Genomic DNA, 21,534 nt, shown 5'->3' with positions numbered 1-21,534 from the left:
TCACCGCATTACATAAATGTGGCCTTCATAACAGTGTTCTGTTGTGCAGCTCGCCGGGGTTCAGTTTGGGAGTGTGTTTGTATAATAGAGAGCATTCCAGAGTGCCTGTCATCATCTTACCTTGGCACTCAGTTAACAAGGTGTGTGGTTAGTTTGCCCAGACGCTAGTGTCATGCCCATGTTATTTAGTCTGTCTGTCCTTTCACTGTGTATTTTTGTGTATGTGTCCCCCCCCCCAAAAACCTGCAAAGGGTTTCCTGGCCAGTATAAGAGAAGTGCTGTGTGAGGAGCAGATTTCAGAGAGTCTGTTAGCCTCATTTCCTGGGCGGAGAGTTCTCGGCTTTATAGTGAAGCAACAAAAACCCGAAAACAGAGTGAGTGAGCATGAGTGGGAGAGAGAAGTTATTGGAACGTGAAGCTCTCACAATTAATTTTGTCACCAGCAAGCTCTGACAAGCGAAGAGAGGGAGTGTGTTACACGAGGGAGCTGAAGGAGTGTCTGAAGGACTTTTTTACTGAAGCCAAAAACAAATTAAAGAGGACAAACAGAAGAGAAGAAGCATTTGCACTACATCTACTGCTGTTACTGCTGCGGTTCACGTGCTTTTACTGCCTGGGCACTCACAGACGGTTCATTCGTTTCACTCTTTTTGTTTACTCCATCTGTCACTCGAAGCTTGTGGGTTGGACGTGGTTAGTTTGATTTTCCTGACATCACCAGGGCCAGAACGTCAGGGTATTTTCCAAGAGGATCTGTTTTCCTTTCATTTCCTCTCAGTGAAACGAGATGTGTATGAGAGCAGTGTAAATGAATCTTTCCACTTGCCTTTGTAGTGAGAAAGTCTTGTTTGGAGAGAAAACGTGGTTGTAGTCTTTAAAGAGACATGTTAAACATCTAAAAAACACTGTTACTTGTTTTTACTGATGGATTGTGAACATTGAGTTATGACACTTGCTTAAACTTCTTTGCTATGTTTTGTTTTGAATGGTTTACAGCATTGCCAGAGCTTCTTTTCCTAACATGATGTCTGCATGTTAAATTAAGTATTTCTGTTTTCTGATTATCTGGATGCTTCTGGAAACTTAATCTAAGATTTCTTAAGTGGACACAGCCATTTGTCTTGTTACGAATGCAGGATGCAACAAGATGAGGTTGTCTGGTTTAGTGAAATAGTTAAGCAAGACTTATTTAGAGGTTTTTGTGTGAGATGACAAAACATCAAGTAGGCTAAAGCATCAAGACCAGAGAGGCTTGGAGGGGTAAAGAGGAAAGTTAGTGAGAAAACAAGGTTACAGACGAGCCATTATATCTGGACCTCTACATGTTTTCACAGTGCGAAACTAGACGAGAGAAAAATAGTCAGTCCAGACACATGGATTTGAACAAGCATTTCTGTGTTGACTTACTGCTAGCAGTGAGTCTGTGATAAAGTTGTGCTGAAAGGAACAACATTTCTGTTTATGTGTGTATATGTTTTTGCTTTGTTTATACAGATTCATGCTTACATATATTCATTGTGTAGCCTACTAATTGCATGGTCTTTGTGTGTCTCTGAGTTTGTTTATGTGGGAGAGTGGTTGCTCCAGTTAGCTAAACTGCTCAGTGCTGTCTGGATGGAGCTCTGAAACAGGCAGGAATTTCCCATATTAGACAGACATCAGCTGTTCTGTTGGCTATTATTCAAGGTGCTTTCCAGAATCATCATCCTCAGGTAGCATCACCTTGATAACCTGCTACACTACTGTGTCTATTTGATCCAAAGGCTTAAATACAGATTCTTGGTGAGCCTCTCTCCTTACTTAAAACAGTTCCAATAGACAGTGTGGGCACAGATTTGGCACCATGAGATTCGTTTGCTTGGTACTGACGGCCTTGTGCATGGTGGCTGGAACGGGCAGTATGTCCACCTGCAAGACTCTGGACCTGGAGGTGGTGAAGAAAAAACGCATTGAGGCTATCCGTGGTCAGATCCTCAGCAAACTGCGCATGGCCAAAGAGCCAGAATCTGAGATAGACGACGATGGACAGAAGATCCCAGATTCCTTGCTTTCTTTGTACAACAGCACTGTTGAACTGAGTGAAGAAATGAAGCTGAACACTGTCCCTCTGCAGGCTGAAGATGAGGACTACTTTGGCAAAGAGGTGCACAAATTCGTCATCAGGCAAGGTAAGAACTTGGAGGTGTCCTCTTTCTGACTTCTTTAGAGATATAAACTAACATCATGTCCTATTCATTCATGGCAGTGTTGTATGGTGAAATATTTTTTGTGAGCATAATAATCACAGTATAACAGTATAATTACTGCCTATTGACAGTCCACAACTGTATAATTTCCCTTGCGACCGATTTTTAGTAGTCTCGTGTTTCAATCTATGCTCAGTTTCTTTTCACATACTAAAATAAGTTAAGGCTGCATTGCGTAACTTTTTTTGTGTTCAAAATGTATAAAATAAGCGGGTAAATCATGAATCCATGTTTTTGTCTTATTCTGAATCACTACGGTTCACCTATAATAAGTGTTTATATTGGGACTATAGATAAAATGTCTATTTATTTACTTAAATGGACAGTAGCCATTTAATTGAGTGGGATGATGTGCTGTCAATACAAAAATAAATTCCTTCATAGTGATACACAGTTTTATCCCTTAAATATTCAATAATTAATTTTCCCCCCTAATTGTTTTTTTTTTTTACTGAGGGAACCTTTTCTCATTTTTTCGCCACCTGAGAAAAACATTCTTTATACCAGACCTGTACACGTATGTAAACACACACACACACACACACACACAGTTGTAACATTTAACTTTAATGTGGCATTTCTATGTTATTTGACCCTTGATGTAACTTAGTGGTATTAAATCCACTGAGTTAAGTTAATTAAGAAGTCACTAAATGAAGCACATTTTTAGGTTCCCAGAGAATTTTGAGTACCAGTCTTTAAGAAATTCTATTAAAAAAATATTTACAAAATCTCCTGCAGGACAGTTCAATTCTTTAATATAATATAGTTTGGAAAAAAAAAAATGAAGTAGTAACACTGACATGGTTTGGGACAACAATTAAGTCTTTTATACAGTCAATTATAGGCTACTTTCAGCATTAAACCATCAAAATTAAATGATTGTTTTTTTCTTATGAATTTCCAATATTTTCTTTATCAGGGTTTTAAAACTTTTTAATGGCAAGGAGCCCTAAACAATCCCCTTGTGAGATCAATTCTGTATAAGGCTAATAATATAATAAAATACAGGCCAAATAAAATATAATTTTATTTATATATCAGTTTAAATGCTTCATTTTGTTTTAAAATTATATTATTATAATTTAAAAACAAACGGAAGCATAGACCTAATAGCTAAATATTTCCAAGAAAAGGGAATATGTGAGCTCTCCTTTATAATCATCTAAACCAGTGTGGAAGTGTAATTGTAAATCTCTCAGAGGGTTGTTATGAGCCTGAGTCAGTTATTTCCACTTAATCAAGCCAATCTTCTTTAAAACATGACAAAGTTTTATATCACATGCCTTTCCCATTTTTCCTCTGTTGCGCATCTGAGCAATATGTGTGGTATGTCCTGATTTTGCATAGTTAGATGCGTTCCTGATTCAACGTATTTTGTTGATCCTGGAACAACATTCCAGGCCGAAAATGTAGACCTAACCCTTTCCCTAGCCCTAAACCTAACAACCAGGGTTAGATGTTTCTACATCAGTGTTGTCCTCTGATTGGGATAACCCATAAGTTATCCCTACAATCAGAGGGAAATGACAACACTGATGTAGAAGCATCTAACCCTGGTTGTAAGCCTGAACTTGACAAACTATCAATGTGTCCCTCAAATCTGATTGGTTGATTGGAATGTTGTTCCAGGATCAACACAGATGTTGGTCCAGGAACATGTTGCACTTGGTAACATCACGTTCTGTGGTATTTTTATAGCCTAGTTGTTATTGCTGTTGGCTTCATGCATTATATTGTTAACTCAAAGGTTTAACAAGAAGTTCTTTGCTTGGGGGTTGAATATTTTGAGGATACTTCGGTCTGTTCTGAACAATTAGGTTGTTTGAACTCCCTGACAGCTGTTTGTTCACTTTTTTTCCCCTTCATTTTATGTCTTAGACCTGTTGTTAATTCAATGCCACATCAAATAATCTGGCGTTTGATGCTTACCACTCACGCTTTCCTCCCCCACCATCTGCACCCGCTGTTCCTCTTTAACCACTTAAAACCCGTCAGACATAGACATCAGACCTGTGATCTGATGCAGACGTCATGAATAAAGCTTTAAAAAAAAGGCTTGTTTGAAGGATGAAAACCAAGGACAAAGAAACAGAGAAATACATGTTAGAAAATGGTGATAAGTATAGATGAGTCAGATTCGCTGTCCTTCTCACTAATTCTGTTTTCTTTTTGTGTGTGTTCCTCTGGAGTTTGGGGCTTTCCTGTAACTTGAGCTTTCTCTCTCAATTCTCTGTTTTGTATTTTCTCTCATTTCTTTCCCTCGTTTATCTGTCTGACAGTCCCATTCGACAGGAAAAAGGGCTGCTTGTTTCTGAGGTGTGACTAATATAGCGAGGAAATATATAGCAACTTTAAATTCCTGCTCTTGCAATTCCCTTTGTGTTACAAAAGTTTTTCTTATGTTTTGTATTTGCATAAAGCTTTTTGCATTTGTTTAAGGTGGAATAAGTTGATGCAATTGGAAGGCCTCCCACGCACAGTATTTATAACCATCCCTACTGTAGTAATTGCTTGCTTTCTCAAGGCAACATTACACTTGTTAGAGCAGTTGTTCACTTTTAAAACAACTTTTGCTGATCATTTTCTCACCCCCATTTCATCCAAGATGTCCATGTCTTTCTTTCTTCAGTCAAAAAGAAATTAAGGTTTTTGATGAAAACATTCCAGGATTTTCTCCATATAATGGACTTCAATGAGAACCAAACGGTTCAAGGTCCAAATGAGTTTCAGTGCAGCTTCAAAGGGCTTTAAACGAAATTTCTAGCGAAATGATCGGTCATTTAAAAAAATAAATAAAAAAGTTTACGTTTTATAAGCACAAATGCTCGCCTTGCTCTGTTCTGTGAAGAGAGTTCGTGACTCTCCTGTTCAAACTCGTTCATCAAAATGAACAAATCTTTTTTTCAAGTCATGACTCGAAGGGTCCTAGATAAGTCCATTATTCATCGTCTGGTGTCGTTTAAAGCCCTTTGAAGCTGCACTGAAACTCTCATTTGGACCTTGAACCGTTTGGTTCCCAATGAAGTCCATTATATGGAGAAAATGTTTTATTAATTTCTTTTCGACTGAAGAAAGAAAGACGTGGACGTCTTGGATGACATGGGGGCGAGTAAATTATCAGCAAAAAAAAAAAAAAAAAAAGTGAACTACTCCTTTAAGAAAACTGTGCTTGAACCAAAGAAAAGTCACTGCCACACTTCTAGGCACTGCAGTTGCTAAGATTTTGATAAGCGTTTTATAACCATTGCTATGTGGTTGCTAGGGTGTTCTTCCTTGTTGTTGGGTGGTTACAAGCAACACTTCATAATTTGAGGTATAATTCACATCTGTTGTGTAAACAGTGTGAGGTGAGTTGTGTGGAAATTGTATTTTATTTACGGTTAGAGGTTGTTCTGATAGCAGAAAAGTGGGCTTGCTTTAAAAAAACAATAATAATTTATGAAATTTGTGAAATGATTTTGACCTTTTGAACATGCATAGAAAAACATCTTATGTATAGTGTTTTTCACTTTAACCAAACTTGCGTATGTCTTAAATGTGTACAGTCCACAGCTAAAAAAGAATAAAAAAGTACTTTTGAAACTTATAGTTTCATAGAAACTGTAGTTTTATCTAGGAACTATACTTTTCATTATGGCTTGCAACACTTGATATCTTTTTGTTGAAGGTAAAAAAAAGATTTTGCCCTGACCATACAAGTGTGTAATTTAATAAATTATGCTGTCAAATAGAGAGCTCTCAATTTACAGCCATGTCCTCCAGGCATACCTAATGTTCCATTTTTAATAATAATAAGTCTGTTTTATTGTAAATGTGCCGCTTTTCATCTCATGTTATCACTTGTCAAAAATTATGCTGACTGCACAGCTCATCTGCCAGGAAAGTGCTATGGCTTAATGTGATTGGAACAGGATAGTTGGGGAAAGAGAGAGTTGTGATTCTATGGAAGGCTACAGTAAGAGGACAGGAAGGGTTAAACATATGTTGGAAAGGCAGATTTTTAAGTCTGCTGGAATCTGGTTGCACCCACTACTAATGATAGGTCTGTCTCAGTGCCTGTTAGGACAGCTGTCCTGAGCTTACCTGAGCACCAGCCTATGTAAGCACACTCACACACACACACAAATCCCACTCCACCCTCATCTTATACACCATCAACAAAGAGCAGTTCATTTAGTCATGGACACATGATATCCCTCAACAGTGGATCACCAATAGAACATGCCTTAAAGTGTAAATCAAGCTTATTATAAATAATTAATTTTATTTCCCATTGCTTTAGAGACAGATCTAAAGATCATATGAAAGCTTATACAGGTGAATACTTTTTGTGTGAAAAAAACCCATAAATAACGACTTTATTCGACTATTCCATTACTTCCTTATGGGCCTTGAGACGAGAATTGAAGAGATTTCCAGAACGCATGCGCGAGAACTGAGAGGAGGACGTTCTTCTTCGACGACTACTTGTTACCGGCTGCTCACCGCTAATATTACCGCCCCCTACCGTATAAGATGACGTGCTGTTATAGCTGGAAGCGCAAAACTTTCTGTTTACAAGCAGAGGAAGACGTGCGCTGTACATACGCCTTTCAATTAGCGTATTTTCCGCACTATAAGGCGCACTTAAAAGCCTTTTCTTCTCAAATACGACAGTGCTGTGCGCCTTACAATCCGGAGTGCCTTATAAATGGATCATCATCTTATACGGTAGAGGGCGTTAATACTCCTAAGCGGTGAGCAGCCGGTAACAAGAAGACTCCTAAGCGGTGAGCAGCCGGTAACAAGAAGTAGTCGAAGAAGACGTCCTCCTTTCAATTCTCGCACATGCGTTCTGGAAATCTCTTCAATTCTCGTCTCAAGGCCCATAAGGAAGTAATGGAATAGTCGAATAAAGTCCTTATTTATGTTTTTTTTTCGCACAAAAAGTATTCTCGTCGCTTGATAAACTTATAATTGAGCCGCTGTAGGCACATGGAATATTTAAACATTTTCTTTAATGACTTTATGGGCCGTCAAGTGCTAGTCCCTTAGGAAGCCTATGGAGGGGTGATCCAGCTCTGAAATTTAATCAAAAATATCTTCATTTGTGTTCCGAAGATGAACGAAGGTCTTACGGGGTTGGTACAGCATGGGGGTGAGTAATTAATGACTTAATTTTCATTTTTGGGTGAACTAACCCTTTAAAGGATTAGTTCACTTTTGAAAAAACTTTTGCTGATAATTTACTCACCCCCATGTCATCCAAGATGTCCATGTCTTTCTTTCTTCAGTCGAAAAGAAATTAAGGTTTTTGATGAAAACATTCCAGGATTTTTCTCCATATAATGGACTTCAATGGGAACCAGACGGTCCAAGGTCCAAACGACAGTTAATAACAGTTTCAGATGCAGCTTCAAATGTCTTTAAACGACACCAGACGATGAATAAGGGTCTTTTCATGCAAAACGATCGGTTATTTCAAATAACCGTTCGTAGTAGTACTTCCGGCTAAGGCCTTTTTAACCATTCAAGAGCGATAAGACAAAAAAGAAAACTCAATTACTGCCACGCTGTCTGTGAAGCGGTTCTCCGTGCACATACCCAAAACGCACGCACAGTAAGCAGCTTCACAGACAGCGTGGCAGTACCAATTTGAGATCTCTTTAGCATCTAGCATCTTGAACAGACAAAAACATACAAAATAATAGCCAGTCTTAAATGAGTTAAAAAACCTTAAATGAACGTAAACAGTTGAGAGAGAATCGGATATGATACGCATTGTGTGCGTAAGGTCTTTTGAATTAACAGCAGCCTAACATACCAGATCCATTAATATTAATCAAAGAACAAAATACAAAGAGAAAATCACTGCTCTTGACTGAATAACTTTTGCAGCTTTAATAAGTATTTATTTACAGTGTGTCTATCTGCAGCCGTCAGCGTCGGTTTTCCCTTTTAAATGACAAATATAGTCTAAAATATCTGCAGAAATAGACAGTTGGCTCATTACACGCAGGCACAGAACGCACATTCTAGCTGACAGTCGGCTGCAGTTCTCTCGGTGTGTTCAAGTGCAGCTTTTTACCCTGATGATAGCGGATGAGAGGTGACAACACAGTCAGTGTCGGCTTGGTGTGTTCCGGGCTTAAGAGTGAACATAGCAGTCTTCATGTACTCTCGACATCAGAGCTGCTGAAGATGCTGTGGATTCATTTTAGTTTTGAACGGAATGCTCCCCCTCATGCCTGAAATTGTTTGTGTCTTATGAACAAAAATACAAAACACGGGTTTTGTTAAAAAAGTTGTTACTCAAGAAAGGATCAGTACTGTACCACCTAAAGTTACGGATATAAAGTTTTATTTTCAGTGCTTTGGTGATTTCTGACAAAAGAGTGGCCTGTTGTCTGAGCTATAAAATAACCATGAACTTTTCTTATTATTTCTCTCTAGCTCAGAATGGCACAAAGCATCAGATGTTTTTTAACATATCAGAGATGAGACAGAGTATTCCAGACTTCCGGCTGCTGTCTCAAGCGGAGTTACGGCTTCGGATTAAGAATCCCACCATGGACCAAGAGCAGAGGCTGGAACTGTATCATAGAGTAGGTGATCAGGCTCGATATCTGGGCACACGCTTTGTCTCCAAGGATTTGTCCAATCGCTGGCTCTCGTTTGACGTGAAACAGACGATGACAGAATGGCTGCAGAGTTCAGGTAAGGTCATGGCTGCATTCAGCTAACATTAGTTGCAGTTTCCCAATGGCAGTTGATGACTATATTTAAAATGACCATCCTTAAGTTGTGCTCTTGTGCTCACAAAAATTTTTTAAAACAGTCTTTTCTTGACTGTCTATCATAGTATGATAACTCAAAACCTCAGTGAGACAACAATGCAGGATGCTGTTATTAATGCTGAGATTAGAAGAAAAATAGACAGTGCTTATTGCTACAGTTGTGGAACTTGTCCTCTGGGGCCAGTTGCATCGTCATTATGTCACGACTGTGTCTTTAGAACTTTTATGACCAACTAGCAGTTAGTCATAGGGCAATCAGTCTTAATTTTTGTCACCAAATTAGACCAACCAAGTTTTTCTGTAACTGACTTGAATTTTTTTTAAAGGGATAATTCACTTTGAAATTAATTTTTGAAATGTTTTAGCTTACCTCAAGGGCATCCAAGATGTAGGTGTCTTTGTTTCCACAGCATTTTCAGTTTTGACATTTTTGCTCAAACCTTTGTTGTCTATCAGTCCTATAATGCAGTTTTAGGGGGTCCACCTCAAAGAGCATGCACAGAGAAGTCAAAATTAAACATGATTTAATGACTCGTGAATGTAAATGCACATTGATGGCCTAAGACACGAAACGGGCAGTTTGTGTGAGAAAACGAACAGTATTTATATAGTTTTTACCTTTTGTTAACAGCCGTCGAACTGATCTGAATCAGATGTCCAACTGAACCGAACTGAACCGTCGCCAGACGTTACGCCGGAAGTGATCTCTCGCGCATCTACGTCACGCATTGTTTACACGGAGATTTCGGAAGTTTTTAGCTTTCACTAAACATATTTAGATATATCGAAATCGTATATCTAAATATGTTTAGTGAAAGGTAAAACTTCCGAAATCTCCGAAATATCCTACTGTTCACATGTTTTTTTTTTCAATTTTTAATAAATTTTTAAAAAAAATAATTTTAATGTTTAAATAAGAGTTTTCCAACATCTTAAAATGTTTCGTTTTAGGACAATCTTTGAAGGATGAACAAAAAAATTTGTTGATCATCACGAAAAAATACAAAAAATAAAACATTTATATATGATATAATAGTTTTGAAGAGCAGGACAAAGATGTGTAGGCTACGTTGTAAGCATTTGACTACCGTATTTCTGTCACATCATATTTATGGTTAGAGTTAACTTACTACATTAGCCTAAAAATCCATGGTGAATGTTGCTGATTTGTGGACTGAAAGCCTTCTGTAAGTGTTTCTCCTAGTTTCCACGTCAGCGCTGTTTGATCTGATGTCTGTGGTTTATAACAGAACTCTGAATCGGAATGTTTCTCACTGGATCTCGTAGCGATGATTTTATTAATTCTGAGGTGAATTCAATGGATTTATTCACTGGATCTGCTAGTAACAGTGTGGCGTGATCGAGATCGGCCCGCGACTGGCAAGTTCGGGGCTTTATTACTGTCAGTGGTTCGGGGGGCTCCACTATGCGGTGCTCTGTATATTATTGGTCCAACCTAATAAAAATGCCAACGGTCCGTGAAGCATAAACTATATGAGTTCCAAAATTTCTTTTTGTTTGTATTCGCTGCTACTAGGTAACGTGTCGATAGATCGCTTATTGCTCAGACGCACATTGCAGGTTGTGATATTTGTCTTCGTCTCCTTCCCACAGACGTTTATTCGCGCTATTCTTGTCACAGATTCATTGACGCGCCCCTTCCACGCTTACCATGCGTATAACGTGTGGCAAATTTACCGGTCGCACATGTGCGACTGGATGTAAAATTCAGTCGCACACTCTCAAGTTTTGGTCGCAAAATGCGACTATTTGGTCGTAGTCTGGAGCCCTGGAATGTGTAAGGTGTCGCCTAGCCTGCAGCTCTGCAGATGTCTGTTAGCGAGGCACCATGCGCTAGAGCCAAAGAGGACGCCACACTCCGGGTGGAGTGGGCAGCCACACCAAGGGGGCACGGTCGACCTTGCTGCAGGTATGCCAAAGCAATGGCGTCCACTATCCACTGGGACAACCTTTGCTTGGAGAGAGCCTTTTCCTTCAGCTTCCCACCATAACAGACAAAGAGTCTGAGGTCCTGAAACACTGTGTTCTGTCTACATAGATACAGAGAGCACATACTGGACAGCGCAGTGCCAAGGATGGGTCTGCCTCCTCCAGGGGCTGGGTGCAGGTCCCCTACCCTCTTGATGGAGGCCAATGCAATCTGAAGCGCTGTCTTCATTGACAGGAAGTTAAGCTCAGCTGATTGCAAAGGCTCAAAGGGCGCACTCTGCAGGGCAGTTAAGACCACTGAGAGTAGGGTTGTAACGGTATACCGGTATGGCGGTTTATCGCAACATTGACATGTACGATTATCATATCGTGCACATTGGCTTATCCGCGGTTTAAAAAAAAAATTTAAACCAGAATTCACCTGCACTGCAGCGTGCAACTTCTTTCAGCTTGACTTAGACTCCATACCTGTACAGCGCTGAAAATGTCCGAGACAGAGGCTGCGAATCTCCCGCCCAAAAATAAATAAAATCTGCAGTATGGGAATATTTTGTATATCTGAAAAATGATCGTGGTGTTGTCCTTGAAGATGGATGTCCAGTTTGCAAGATATGTGGACGAAGAGTGGCTGCAAAAAGAGGAAGCACGTCGAACATGTTCTCCCATATTCAGAAACACCATCCCTCCATGAAGATAAAGGTTATTCATAACTTTTATTACTTAAGGCCATATTATTTCTGTCATGCTGAGACGATTATCATACCGTGAAAATCTCATACCGTTACAACCCTAACTGAGAGGTCCCAGGAGGGCAAGGAGGATTCAGTCCTCCTCGCTCCTCTCAGGAACCTGACGATCAGGTTGTGCTTCGCTACCTACTTACTTTCCATAAGGTCGTGGTGTGCGGCAATAGTGGTGAAATAGACTTTGAGGGTGGAGGGAGACAGTCTTCGCTCCAACCTATCTTGAAGGAAGGAAAGCATGACACTGATCGAACATCTCCGGGGGTCTTCTCTGTGAGAAGAACACCAGTTGACGAGGAGCTTCCACTTCAACGCGTAGACGTGTCTCCTGGACGACGCTGTAGCAGAAGTGAGGGTAGCCACCACCACAGGTGGTAGGGTACTCAAACCTGCCTCATTCCGTCCAGGAGCCACACGTGGAGGTTCCAAAGATCGGGATGAGGGTGTGCCACAGGTTGACCCATCCCTGAGAAAGGAGGTCCTTCCTCAGAGTAATGGGCCAAGGAGGTGCTGTCGCGAGGAGAATGAGTTCAGAGAACCAGGTCCAGGTGGGCCAATACGATGTGAGTCGTGACCAGAATGACCTGCTTAGGCTCGCCGCAAGAAGAAGCACTCTAAAGACACAGTTGCATCGCAGCAGGGCATTGAACCGGGGGGAGCCCAGTGTACCCACGGGCAGCTGCTCCATCGAGGGGAGGAAAGGTGGATGAAATCAACGAGCAGTTCTGGAAAGACATGTATGGAAGTATTTGTGTAGAGATATTCAATTTGAAATATAATATGCAAAATGACAATGCAATTTGTAAAATGGCATTCCATTTTGTATTTATATTTACATTTTACATTACCTTTCTAGCAATGTTTGGTGCAAAATGAAAATGAAATTACTTCATTTACAATGCCATTTCATACACTAGTTTTAATATGCAATGAAAACGCTTTATAAGTGGCAAAATTAAAATGAAAATGCATTACAGAAATGATTAGATATGTCTAACATGTTCAAGCAAAAACTGTGGTGAAATGATCATTCAAATGTTATTTTTCTTAATTGCATTTACACTCACAGTCAAGACACTTGCGATTGCATTTTCATGAAACGCACCGCAATGGATGTAGCAAAATTCAGAGTTAAATCATTTAGCAGATAAAGTGGAGCGTGAACAGAGAAAAGGTGGTATTTCCGAAGATTATTACGCGTATATTAAAATATATTTAAGTTGTTGTTTACTTCAGTCCACATTGCTGCATTCGGCGATGTACCGTCCAACTCCAAACAAGGCAGCGATATCTTTAACTTTTAACCCATACATAAGATACCCCTCTATGCCATCACCAGGGATCTCCATGGGTGGTCTCCCCACTCCCCTAGGCCTATCCGAATACAACTGTTCTTCCACCACCTTTAAGAGGTCAGCAGCCAAACAGGTGTCGGCGCCTGATAAAGCAGAAAATTCTCCCAGACGTTCCAACAACGTACTGTTCGATCACCTACATACACGTAATAATCTTCGGAAATACTGCATTTTCTCTGTTCACGCTCCATTTTATCTGCTAAATGATTTAACACTCATATTATCTCTGCCGCAGCAATTTTTTCAACAGCTCAAAACACGTAACATAGCCATAACATGCTATGTTTACCTGCTGTTGCCGAGCCCCGCCTTGATGCAGTGATTGAGAGGCCAGGAGGGGGTGTGATTGACTCGGAATGCATTTTCAATGTGCACATTGAATTTTGCTACATCCATTGTGGGGCATTTCATGAAAATGCAATTGCAAGTGTCTTGGCCAAGCGTGCCGCACAAGCCCTCAAAAGTGAAGCCAAAGCGTCTCGATCGCCCCCTGGTGACCGGTCCTAGTATAGGTCATAAACCCCACCTACCCATGTTATTCAACGGGATGTGAGACCAACTAAAAAATTCAATTACACTTCATATATCCTTTTTCCAAAGATAGTTTCTGTCATTTACTGTAGTTTCTATCACGTTGGTGTAATTTCAAGTGTTTGTTTTTAAAATAAATTTGTTTTTAGTTAGTTATGTGATGCTATAAAAACGGTGCTGTGACATCATGATTGACAGCTGTGATTGACAGGTTCTCTGTGTGAGGTAGTCACTGAAGCACCAGCGGACTTTTTTTAATAATGTTGACTATGTGGTTAGTAGTTGTATTTACCTTATATTAACGAGGTTCTGCTATCAGCAGACATCATTGGAGAGGAACGAAGCAGACAGAGGCCACTTTGTGGGAAAACGCAAGTGCTCAGACTCAAGTTCCAAGATGTCAGCGCCATATCGGGACATTGGCGGCTTCAGTTCTGTCTGATTGTTAAAAAAGATGGATGACACCCCTTTTCAGTCTATGTTCTTGACTGTGAGTGTAAATGCAATTAAGAAAAATAACATTTGAATGATCATTTTGCCACAGTTTTTGCTTCAACATGTTACACATATCTAAACATTTAATACATTTTCATTTTAATTTTGCCACTTATAAAGCATTTCAATATGCATATTAAAACTAGTGTATGAAATGGCAAATGTAAATGATGTAATTTCATTTTCATTTTGCACCAAATGTTGCTAGAATGGTAATGTAAAATGTAAATTTAAATACAAAATGCATTGCCATTTTACATATTGCATTGTCATTTTGCATATTACATTTCAAATTGAATAATGCTACACAGAAGCTTCCATAGACATGGGGGTCTTCCAGGACTTCGAGATTTCATCATCCACTTCCGTGAAGAATGGTATTGGGGTTGGCCACAGACGTGAATCTAATCGTCTAAAACTAATCATCCAGCCGCGAGTGCTCGGGACAGGGCGGAGGAGTCCACTTTTTAACCCGATGCTCACAGCTGCTTGGGAAAGCATTGCAGTCATTTCGGGAGCAGGCTCGGCGAACGACTTCTTACCCGAAGGAGGCAGCGCTGCCAAGTCTTCACCCACCTTGTGATGCAGCGACAGACATTGCATAATCTGTAGCACCAAAGTAAACACGCGGGACATCCGAAGATGGGCCCGCGGGAATCATCTGGACACTGGCGGGCATCGTCACAGGAGGGGTAGGTGGAGGGCACGGACTGATAGTCGGTGCCTTGTTCCACACCTTCACTCTCAGGTCACCCTGGCCACCAGCCGAAGTACTAGCTCTATTTCTACAGTCAGTAGATCAGGGGGTGGATGAGGGGACTCTCACTCTTGCGAGATCACTGAGTCTCGACCGTAGTGACGCGATGGTCATGTTCCCACAGAGAGAACATGAGTCATCCACGAGCGCTGCTCTACCGTGATCAATGCCCAAACACACTAGACAGCGCTCATGCCCATTAGAGTCTGATAGAGTCTGCCGCAACCAGAAGTGCACGGGCGAGGCACATTTAAAAAGACGTGCGGCGTGCAAGCTCTTTTAGGGAGATGCTGAATCGCCCAGGGAGAACACACTCACTGGCAAACCACTGCACAGATTAGCAGGAAGCGTGAACACGTGGGGATATCGCCGTCACTCCAACACAGAGAATCTGCTTGTTGGGAAAAAGCTGACAATACAGGGAGGCTTGTGGAACAAAGATCAAACTTGGCTCCGAAGCAAAAACATGTCTGTATTGCTGCCAGCGTCCTCCTTTTATACTCACAAGTGAGGCGGAGTTACGCTATGCAAAATCTGCAGACCAATGCCATTTCTTTGCCATTGGCTCGTTTTATGTTGAGCGAAGCTGATAGGCTTTCTAAGCAAAATCCCCATTCGTTGTCATCTGACGGACCTCGGAGTGACAACGAAAGGGAACTCCATATTTTTGTACACTGGAACTCTACCATACCATGTAATTTTTAAACAACGATCACATCAGTGTGATTAGCATGGTGTGTGATAAATATATAATCATACTGCTCAATTCAATTCTGCTTTCATGCTTTGGCCAGAGAGAGACTCGCTCAGCAGCACCATCACAACTGACCAACAAAAATAATGTTTATTCTAATATATACAGTATAAACACACCAAAGTACTTCCCAAAATATTTATAGTTTTAAAAATAAACACAGGTGTCTATGGAAGTGCAATAATAATCAAGAAAAAACGTTTTAAACAAATTTGACAACTTGTTTTATTCACAACAGTCACACTTTGTTTAGGTCAGTATAAAGTTTGCTCAGTTTTTCTCCAAGGTCACTAGCAACTTAATTTCATGTCTCTGGAGAAAATGTCATATTATGCATAATCGTCGTAATGACAGACTGCGACTCAAATTGAGGGCTGAAGTGATTGAAGAGGATGCACAGGATATTTTTGCTTCAGCTGGCATTACAATCAGCCTTCAAATTTTAAATAGTTTAAATAATTAAATAAATCATGACTTCCAATAATGAGGATAGCTTATTTTCAGACATATCTACTGTGTATAGCTTTTTTAGGATTTATTTTTACTGGGGCACAGCAAAACTTTACTGGGGCTCGTGCTCCACTGTGTTACAATGTGCACCTATTAGAACAATGCTAATCTGTTCTATACTTCTTTGAATTCTATTGCGAAACCATTAGAAAAAGGTGAATAAAGACTGAGAGTCAATGTTCGGAAATGATTCATTATTGTTATGTTTTGAACTATGCTGTATAGCTGTGTTTTGCTGTGTGTTTGTTTACTCCTTAATTGTGCACCACTCTCCCCTACCTGTATTTCTGTGTTTTTGCTGTGGTATCGAATAATTAAAATGTTCTTTAAATGATAAATGGAAAGCAAAGTTATATTTGTAAACCCTACATAATTCATCTTAAATAGACTTTTTAGTATGGAGTGACTCATTTTTATTTACCCATTTTTTTTCTTTCTTTGATGTTAGGGCAGGTACTCTAGCAGTTGTATTATGTGTTCCATATACAGCAGACTCCAAATCCAAATAATCTTGTGTGTGTGTGTGTGTGTGTGTGTGTTTTACAGAAGATGAAGAAAGTTTAGAAGTGAGGTTATACTGTGGCTGTAAGACAGACCTGCAGAGTACAGATAAATTCCTCTTCACTATATCAGGTAAAATAATCTCAACAATTTGAAACATAGTGTTGGAAATGTTTGCCAAAAGAATCCAAAACTGACATAATCTTTCATCTTTTTCTGTGTGTGTATATGTGTATATTTAAAGGACTAGACAAACAGAGAGGTGACACTGCCAGTCTGGCAGAGATGATGGTGAAGCCTTACATTTTGGCTTTATCCTTGCCGTCTAATGGCAACTCCCTTGCATCCGCTCGCAGGAAACGAGATGTTGGCACTGATGTAACTTGTGATGAGTGAGTCTCTTTGCTGTCTTTCACCTTTAGATACAGAACAAAAAAATAAATAGCAAATATACCTAAACACTTATACTCTTATCATGTTGACCAAATGTCAGAATCAGAGGTGGACAAAGTACACAACTTCTTTACTTGAATGAAAGTACAGATAGAGGTCAAATATTACTCTGTTACAAAAGTAAAGTTGTAAAGACCGATTTTTACTTAAGTTGCTTGTTTTAAAAGTTTTACATTTTATGTAAAAAATACATTTCAATGCATTGTTTTATTATTGTTGCATTGTTATAATACAGTACCTTTTATGTCTCTGATCTATGCCTGCATACATACCTACCCTAATATCAATATCAAATTTATTTCTAGAACAGAGTTTCAGTAGTGGGATTGAATGTGAGGTTGAATAAGTGCACTCAATAATTTCCAAAATGGTTTCAAAATGGCTGTTCCCTCAAATAGTCCCCTTTTTAAAGTTTTTGGCTTTTAGTGTGAATATGTTAGCCTTACTGTTATCTATAAAGCTAGTGTGCTCCAAAACAATGACAATTTTCGCATTTAGAAGACCAAACCCAATGTTGAAAATGAATAATCAGGTTAATGTCAGAATGCAACGCCAGATTGACATTAATCTCCAAAGTTGGACAGACATTGTATTGTGGTTGAAAATGAAATTCGTGTTGACGTCAATTGGGTTCTGACATCAACCCGACTTTCATTTCCAACCAAAATCCAACATCTGTCCGAAGTTGGATGGTGACGTCAATCCGACGTAGGATTCTGACGTCAATCTGGCATCATCAACCCGACTTTCATTTCCAACGAAAATGCAATCCCTGCAACCAAAATCATCCCCTGACTGACGTTACTTGTTAAATGATCAGAAATACCAATATCAGCAGAAGACCGCTGAGACACAAATTAATCATTTGCAATCTCATGGTCTAAAGTATGACCTTTGTTGTGTGTTGGGCCACTAATAAACTGTGTAAGATTAAAACAGTTAAAAAATAAAAGTAAAAATACTTTTAACAAGTAAAAATAAAAAGTCCTTTGTCATTGTGGTCTATGTGTACATTAAAATATCCCAAAATAAGGATTGACATTGACAACAAGTCAGCAAACTCGAAGTCAGAAACGAGTCAGAAACGCAGGACGGGGACTGAATAGGGTGACTAATTCAGTAACTCAACCCTGTCAATTATTTCTATCTAATAATGCTGACTTTAACAAGAGCCACTGTATTCTCCTTCCCAATATTCTCTGACAGAAAAACAGAGACCTGCTGCATGCGTAAGCTTTACATTGACTTTCGGCAAGATCTGGGCTGGAAGTGGATCCACAAGCCTAAAGGATACTATGCTAACTACTGCATGGGCTCCTGTACCTACATCTGGAATGCTGAGAACAAATACTCTCAGGTAGGGTGTTGTTTTCCACCCCGTCCCACTTGACAAATGATACAACATATAATTTCAATTAATTGAATTATTTTATAAATCACAAAAAAAAATAGTTGACCACTGTGCTGTGCAGAAGTCTAGTATATATAGAGACAAAAATGCACATAATGCCTATAAAAGTATGCACAGTACTTCACCAGTGTGTGTTTAGCAAAAGTTACAGAATGCCAGTGTCTGGACATAGCATGGGCCAAATGAATTTGGCTTTTAGAAGCCAAATTCTGCGCTAAAATGTTTAGTGGAAAATCTTCACAGTGCATTTTCTAAAGTAATATTATTTCTGAACTTTACATTTATAGCTGTGGCAGCTGCAGCTTCATACCACTCAGTTTTCTTTACCTGGACAAGTTACACTAAAATAGTGTACAGGCACACTATGAAAATACACCAGAAAAGTATGTTAGGATTATTTGCAACATGATTTGGTATGCACTATTTCCAATCTTTAATACTATTTAGAACAGAAAACAGCTTGTTTCATTTTCCTGCCTGAATCATTTTTAGAGCAAGATTGCACAACACCACTTTAAAAAAGAGTGTCAATCGTGCCTATGTACAGTATGTTAGTTCATTTACAATGCACAGATAGTATCCAGAGGTACATTTGAGGTCAAGAGTTGGCAATGTAGAGAAAACAATTTTTGAATGACTAGTTACCCCAAGGGCTGAAATGTCATACACTTAACATCACTTTTATGTTCTTTCTTTTTTAGCTTTTAAGTTTTGCCTATGCAAGCTTCAAATTTCACCAGGTTTTATTATGAAACTTGTTGTCTTTGTTAGAAGAGAAAACAGATCATACCTGAGGATCCTGACTGTTTTTAATGTGTGAGCTGCCTGAGATAATGTCCTTAAAGGCTTAGTTCACCCAAAAATGAAAGTGATGTCATTAATGACTCACCCTCGCCCCAAGCCCGTATGACCTCCGTTCATCTTTGAAACACAGTTTTAGATTTAGTCAGAGAGATTTCTGTCTTGCCATTAAAAAAATGTATACCTTGGTAAGTCGGTAAGTTAATAACAAGTGCACATGAGCAGTGATAGAAAGAGGAAGGTGCTGCAAGTGAGTTTTTTTTTTTATGTCAGTGTTGTGGAAATATACGCCACACAGCTGTAGGGGCAGCTCGATGAGAAAACATACGACAACAAAAGTGAAAATCAGCAAAAAAATTACTAGAGTTGCCAAGTTCCCCTTTAAAGGAACAGGCAGGCCTTTAGTGCGGCCATCAAAGTACAAAAAAAAGCTGATCAGAGGGTCTAAACTGTCTGGTGCACTCAATATAAATGCACAAAGCACGTACAGGGCAAAGCATTTGTGGAAGGGGGTCCTTATCTGCTGTGGGGTCATCACCCTCAGCAACGAATAGCGTTGAGAGCACCGTAGGCACATAATAGGCCTAAGGTGAAAAAATTCTTTCCTTGGAATAATAGTGACCCTATGGTCATTTGGGCTCTTATCTATGCAAGACTCGCTGATTGGGAGAGCTTGCATATCACCTACTCGCTTAACAGAAGCAAGCGCAAGCAAAAGTGCCGTCTTGTCGGAGCTGATAGCCTAGTGGGCACTGGCAGAACTCCGACATATAGCTTTGTTGCACTTCGGGCTACTCTTGATGTGGACCATTCCGATCCCGGTTAGGCTACTAATCAGAACATGTGAATGAGTGAACAGGTAACTGATATGTTAAACTTTAGTATAAAGCCCTATTATCAGGTGACCTGTAGTAATTTGTAATAATTGTTTGTCTGTGATGTTAATCCTGTGCGAATCTCCCATGTCTGTAATTTGTAAAGTAAAAATTCCTCCGCAAATTACCTACTATATTTCGCCGAACACCGAGGTCATGTGATAACATTAGTCCCGTGCGAATCGACATCTCTGTGATTTGGCAGGATCGTATATAATTTTTTCAAGGTTTTTGTTTCATCTGAGCCTTTTTATCCATCTTCCGCGAAGAATAGAGGCTGAGTTGGAGTGTTTTGATAGTATTTTGGGTGCGGGGTCATATCACTAGTACAACTATACAATTTGCAGAAATAGAAAGCGGAAAACCATCAGAAGAGCAAAAACAAAAAGAACGATTAGATGGAGATGAATGACATGTTAGCAGCATACGGTAAGGACAATTCTTCTTTTTATTATTATTTACAGCTAGACATAATAACGACAAGACATTTCAAAGCTATAGCCTAATGACATCATATCCGGGAGATAAGTCAGTAAATTCGAGTAAAATCACAGGCTTCGCTTATCCCGTGCGAATGCGCCACACGAAATTCAGATGTGGGAGGGTAATTTCAAATTCTCACATTGTCCCCAGGTAATACTAATCCCGTGCGAATAGGGCTTTACTCATTTTCAGCTCACTACTGAGATCACTTCATATTTTACCATTATGTGCACTTATTTTACACTGTGTAAAATAAAATAAGACATGCGTTTCTTCTCCTTTTCATTGTAGTATTGGTATGTGTATTTTTTTCACACAGATTTTAGCCTTGTACAAACACCACAACCCTGGTGCATCTGCTCAGCCATGCTGCGTACCTGCAGTCTTCGACCCTCTACCAATTCTTTACTATGTGGGAAGACAGCACAAGGTAAATGCAAAAAAATATCATTACGTGTAATATTTATAATGTTAATGTTTGTATGCACATATATACACTTTCACAGGATGAGTTACAACAGATATGGTCCAGGTGATGTGTGAAAATTTTGTTCACTTTTTCATAAAAGCATGAAACTTGGTACACATGGACAGTTTGCGACCCTGGACATTTTCAGAAATGGAGCCATCGCAAAAACTTTTCGTGCTTTCTGCCATAACTGCATTATATATTTTGTATTATATCCTGAACCAAACATGATAACAAGGAAAGTGTGATGTCTACCCCTATGTTTTGATGGCCAAGGATCACAATGATACCATATACAACATCATAAAATGTTCAGGTGAATGGTTAATGGTGAATGCAGTGACATTGTGAGAAGGATTACAATGAAATCGCAGTATCTGAGAATATCATCTGAAGATGGGGCCACATTAAAAGATTTTTT

At 39.5% G+C, this 21,534-nt stretch overlaps 1 protein-coding gene and 1 long non-coding RNA gene across 3 annotated transcripts in view; one reads left to right on the top strand and one right to left on the bottom strand.

Annotated features, from left to right (window-relative positions):
- The first annotated feature begins 326 nt into the window (after positions 1-326).
- Positions 327-21,534, top strand: part of tgfb1a (transforming growth factor, beta 1a) — a 28,237-nt gene continuing 7,029 nt past the window's right edge. Inside the window, exons 1-7 of one of the 2 annotated variants that reach the window (XM_039654835.2) lie at positions 327-1,712; positions 1,810-2,168; positions 8,682-8,945; positions 16,667-16,753; positions 16,866-17,013; positions 18,281-18,431; positions 20,964-21,074. In XM_039654835.2, the coding sequence (XP_039510769.1) occupies positions 1,844-2,168; positions 8,682-8,945; positions 16,667-16,753; positions 16,866-17,013; positions 18,281-18,431; positions 20,964-21,074 (1,086 nt within the window). In that variant the 5' untranslated portion in view covers positions 327-1,712; positions 1,810-1,843. Of the gene's footprint in view, positions 2,169-8,681; positions 8,946-16,666; positions 16,754-16,865; positions 17,014-18,280; positions 18,432-20,963; positions 21,075-21,534 lie in introns of both variants that reach the window. The other variant, XM_039654834.2, reaches the window with a different exon arrangement.
- The window catches only part of LOC148973299 (uncharacterized), a 65,050-nt gene continuing 60,470 nt past the window's right edge, over positions 16,955-21,534 (bottom strand). Inside the window, exon 3 of the long non-coding RNA XR_016146807.1 lies at positions 16,955-17,037. This is a non-coding gene — a long non-coding RNA (uncharacterized LOC148973299). The remainder of the gene's footprint in view (positions 17,038-21,534) is intronic.

Source organism: Pimephales promelas, chromosome 16 (assembly GCF_988280905.1).
Source record: "Pimephales promelas chromosome 16, fPimPro1.hap1.1, whole genome shotgun sequence".
Taxonomy (NCBI): Eukaryota; Metazoa; Chordata; class Actinopteri; order Cypriniformes; family Leuciscidae; genus Pimephales; species Pimephales promelas.
Note: the sequence above shows the minus strand (reverse complement) of the source record. Positions and strands in the feature narration are given on the sequence as shown.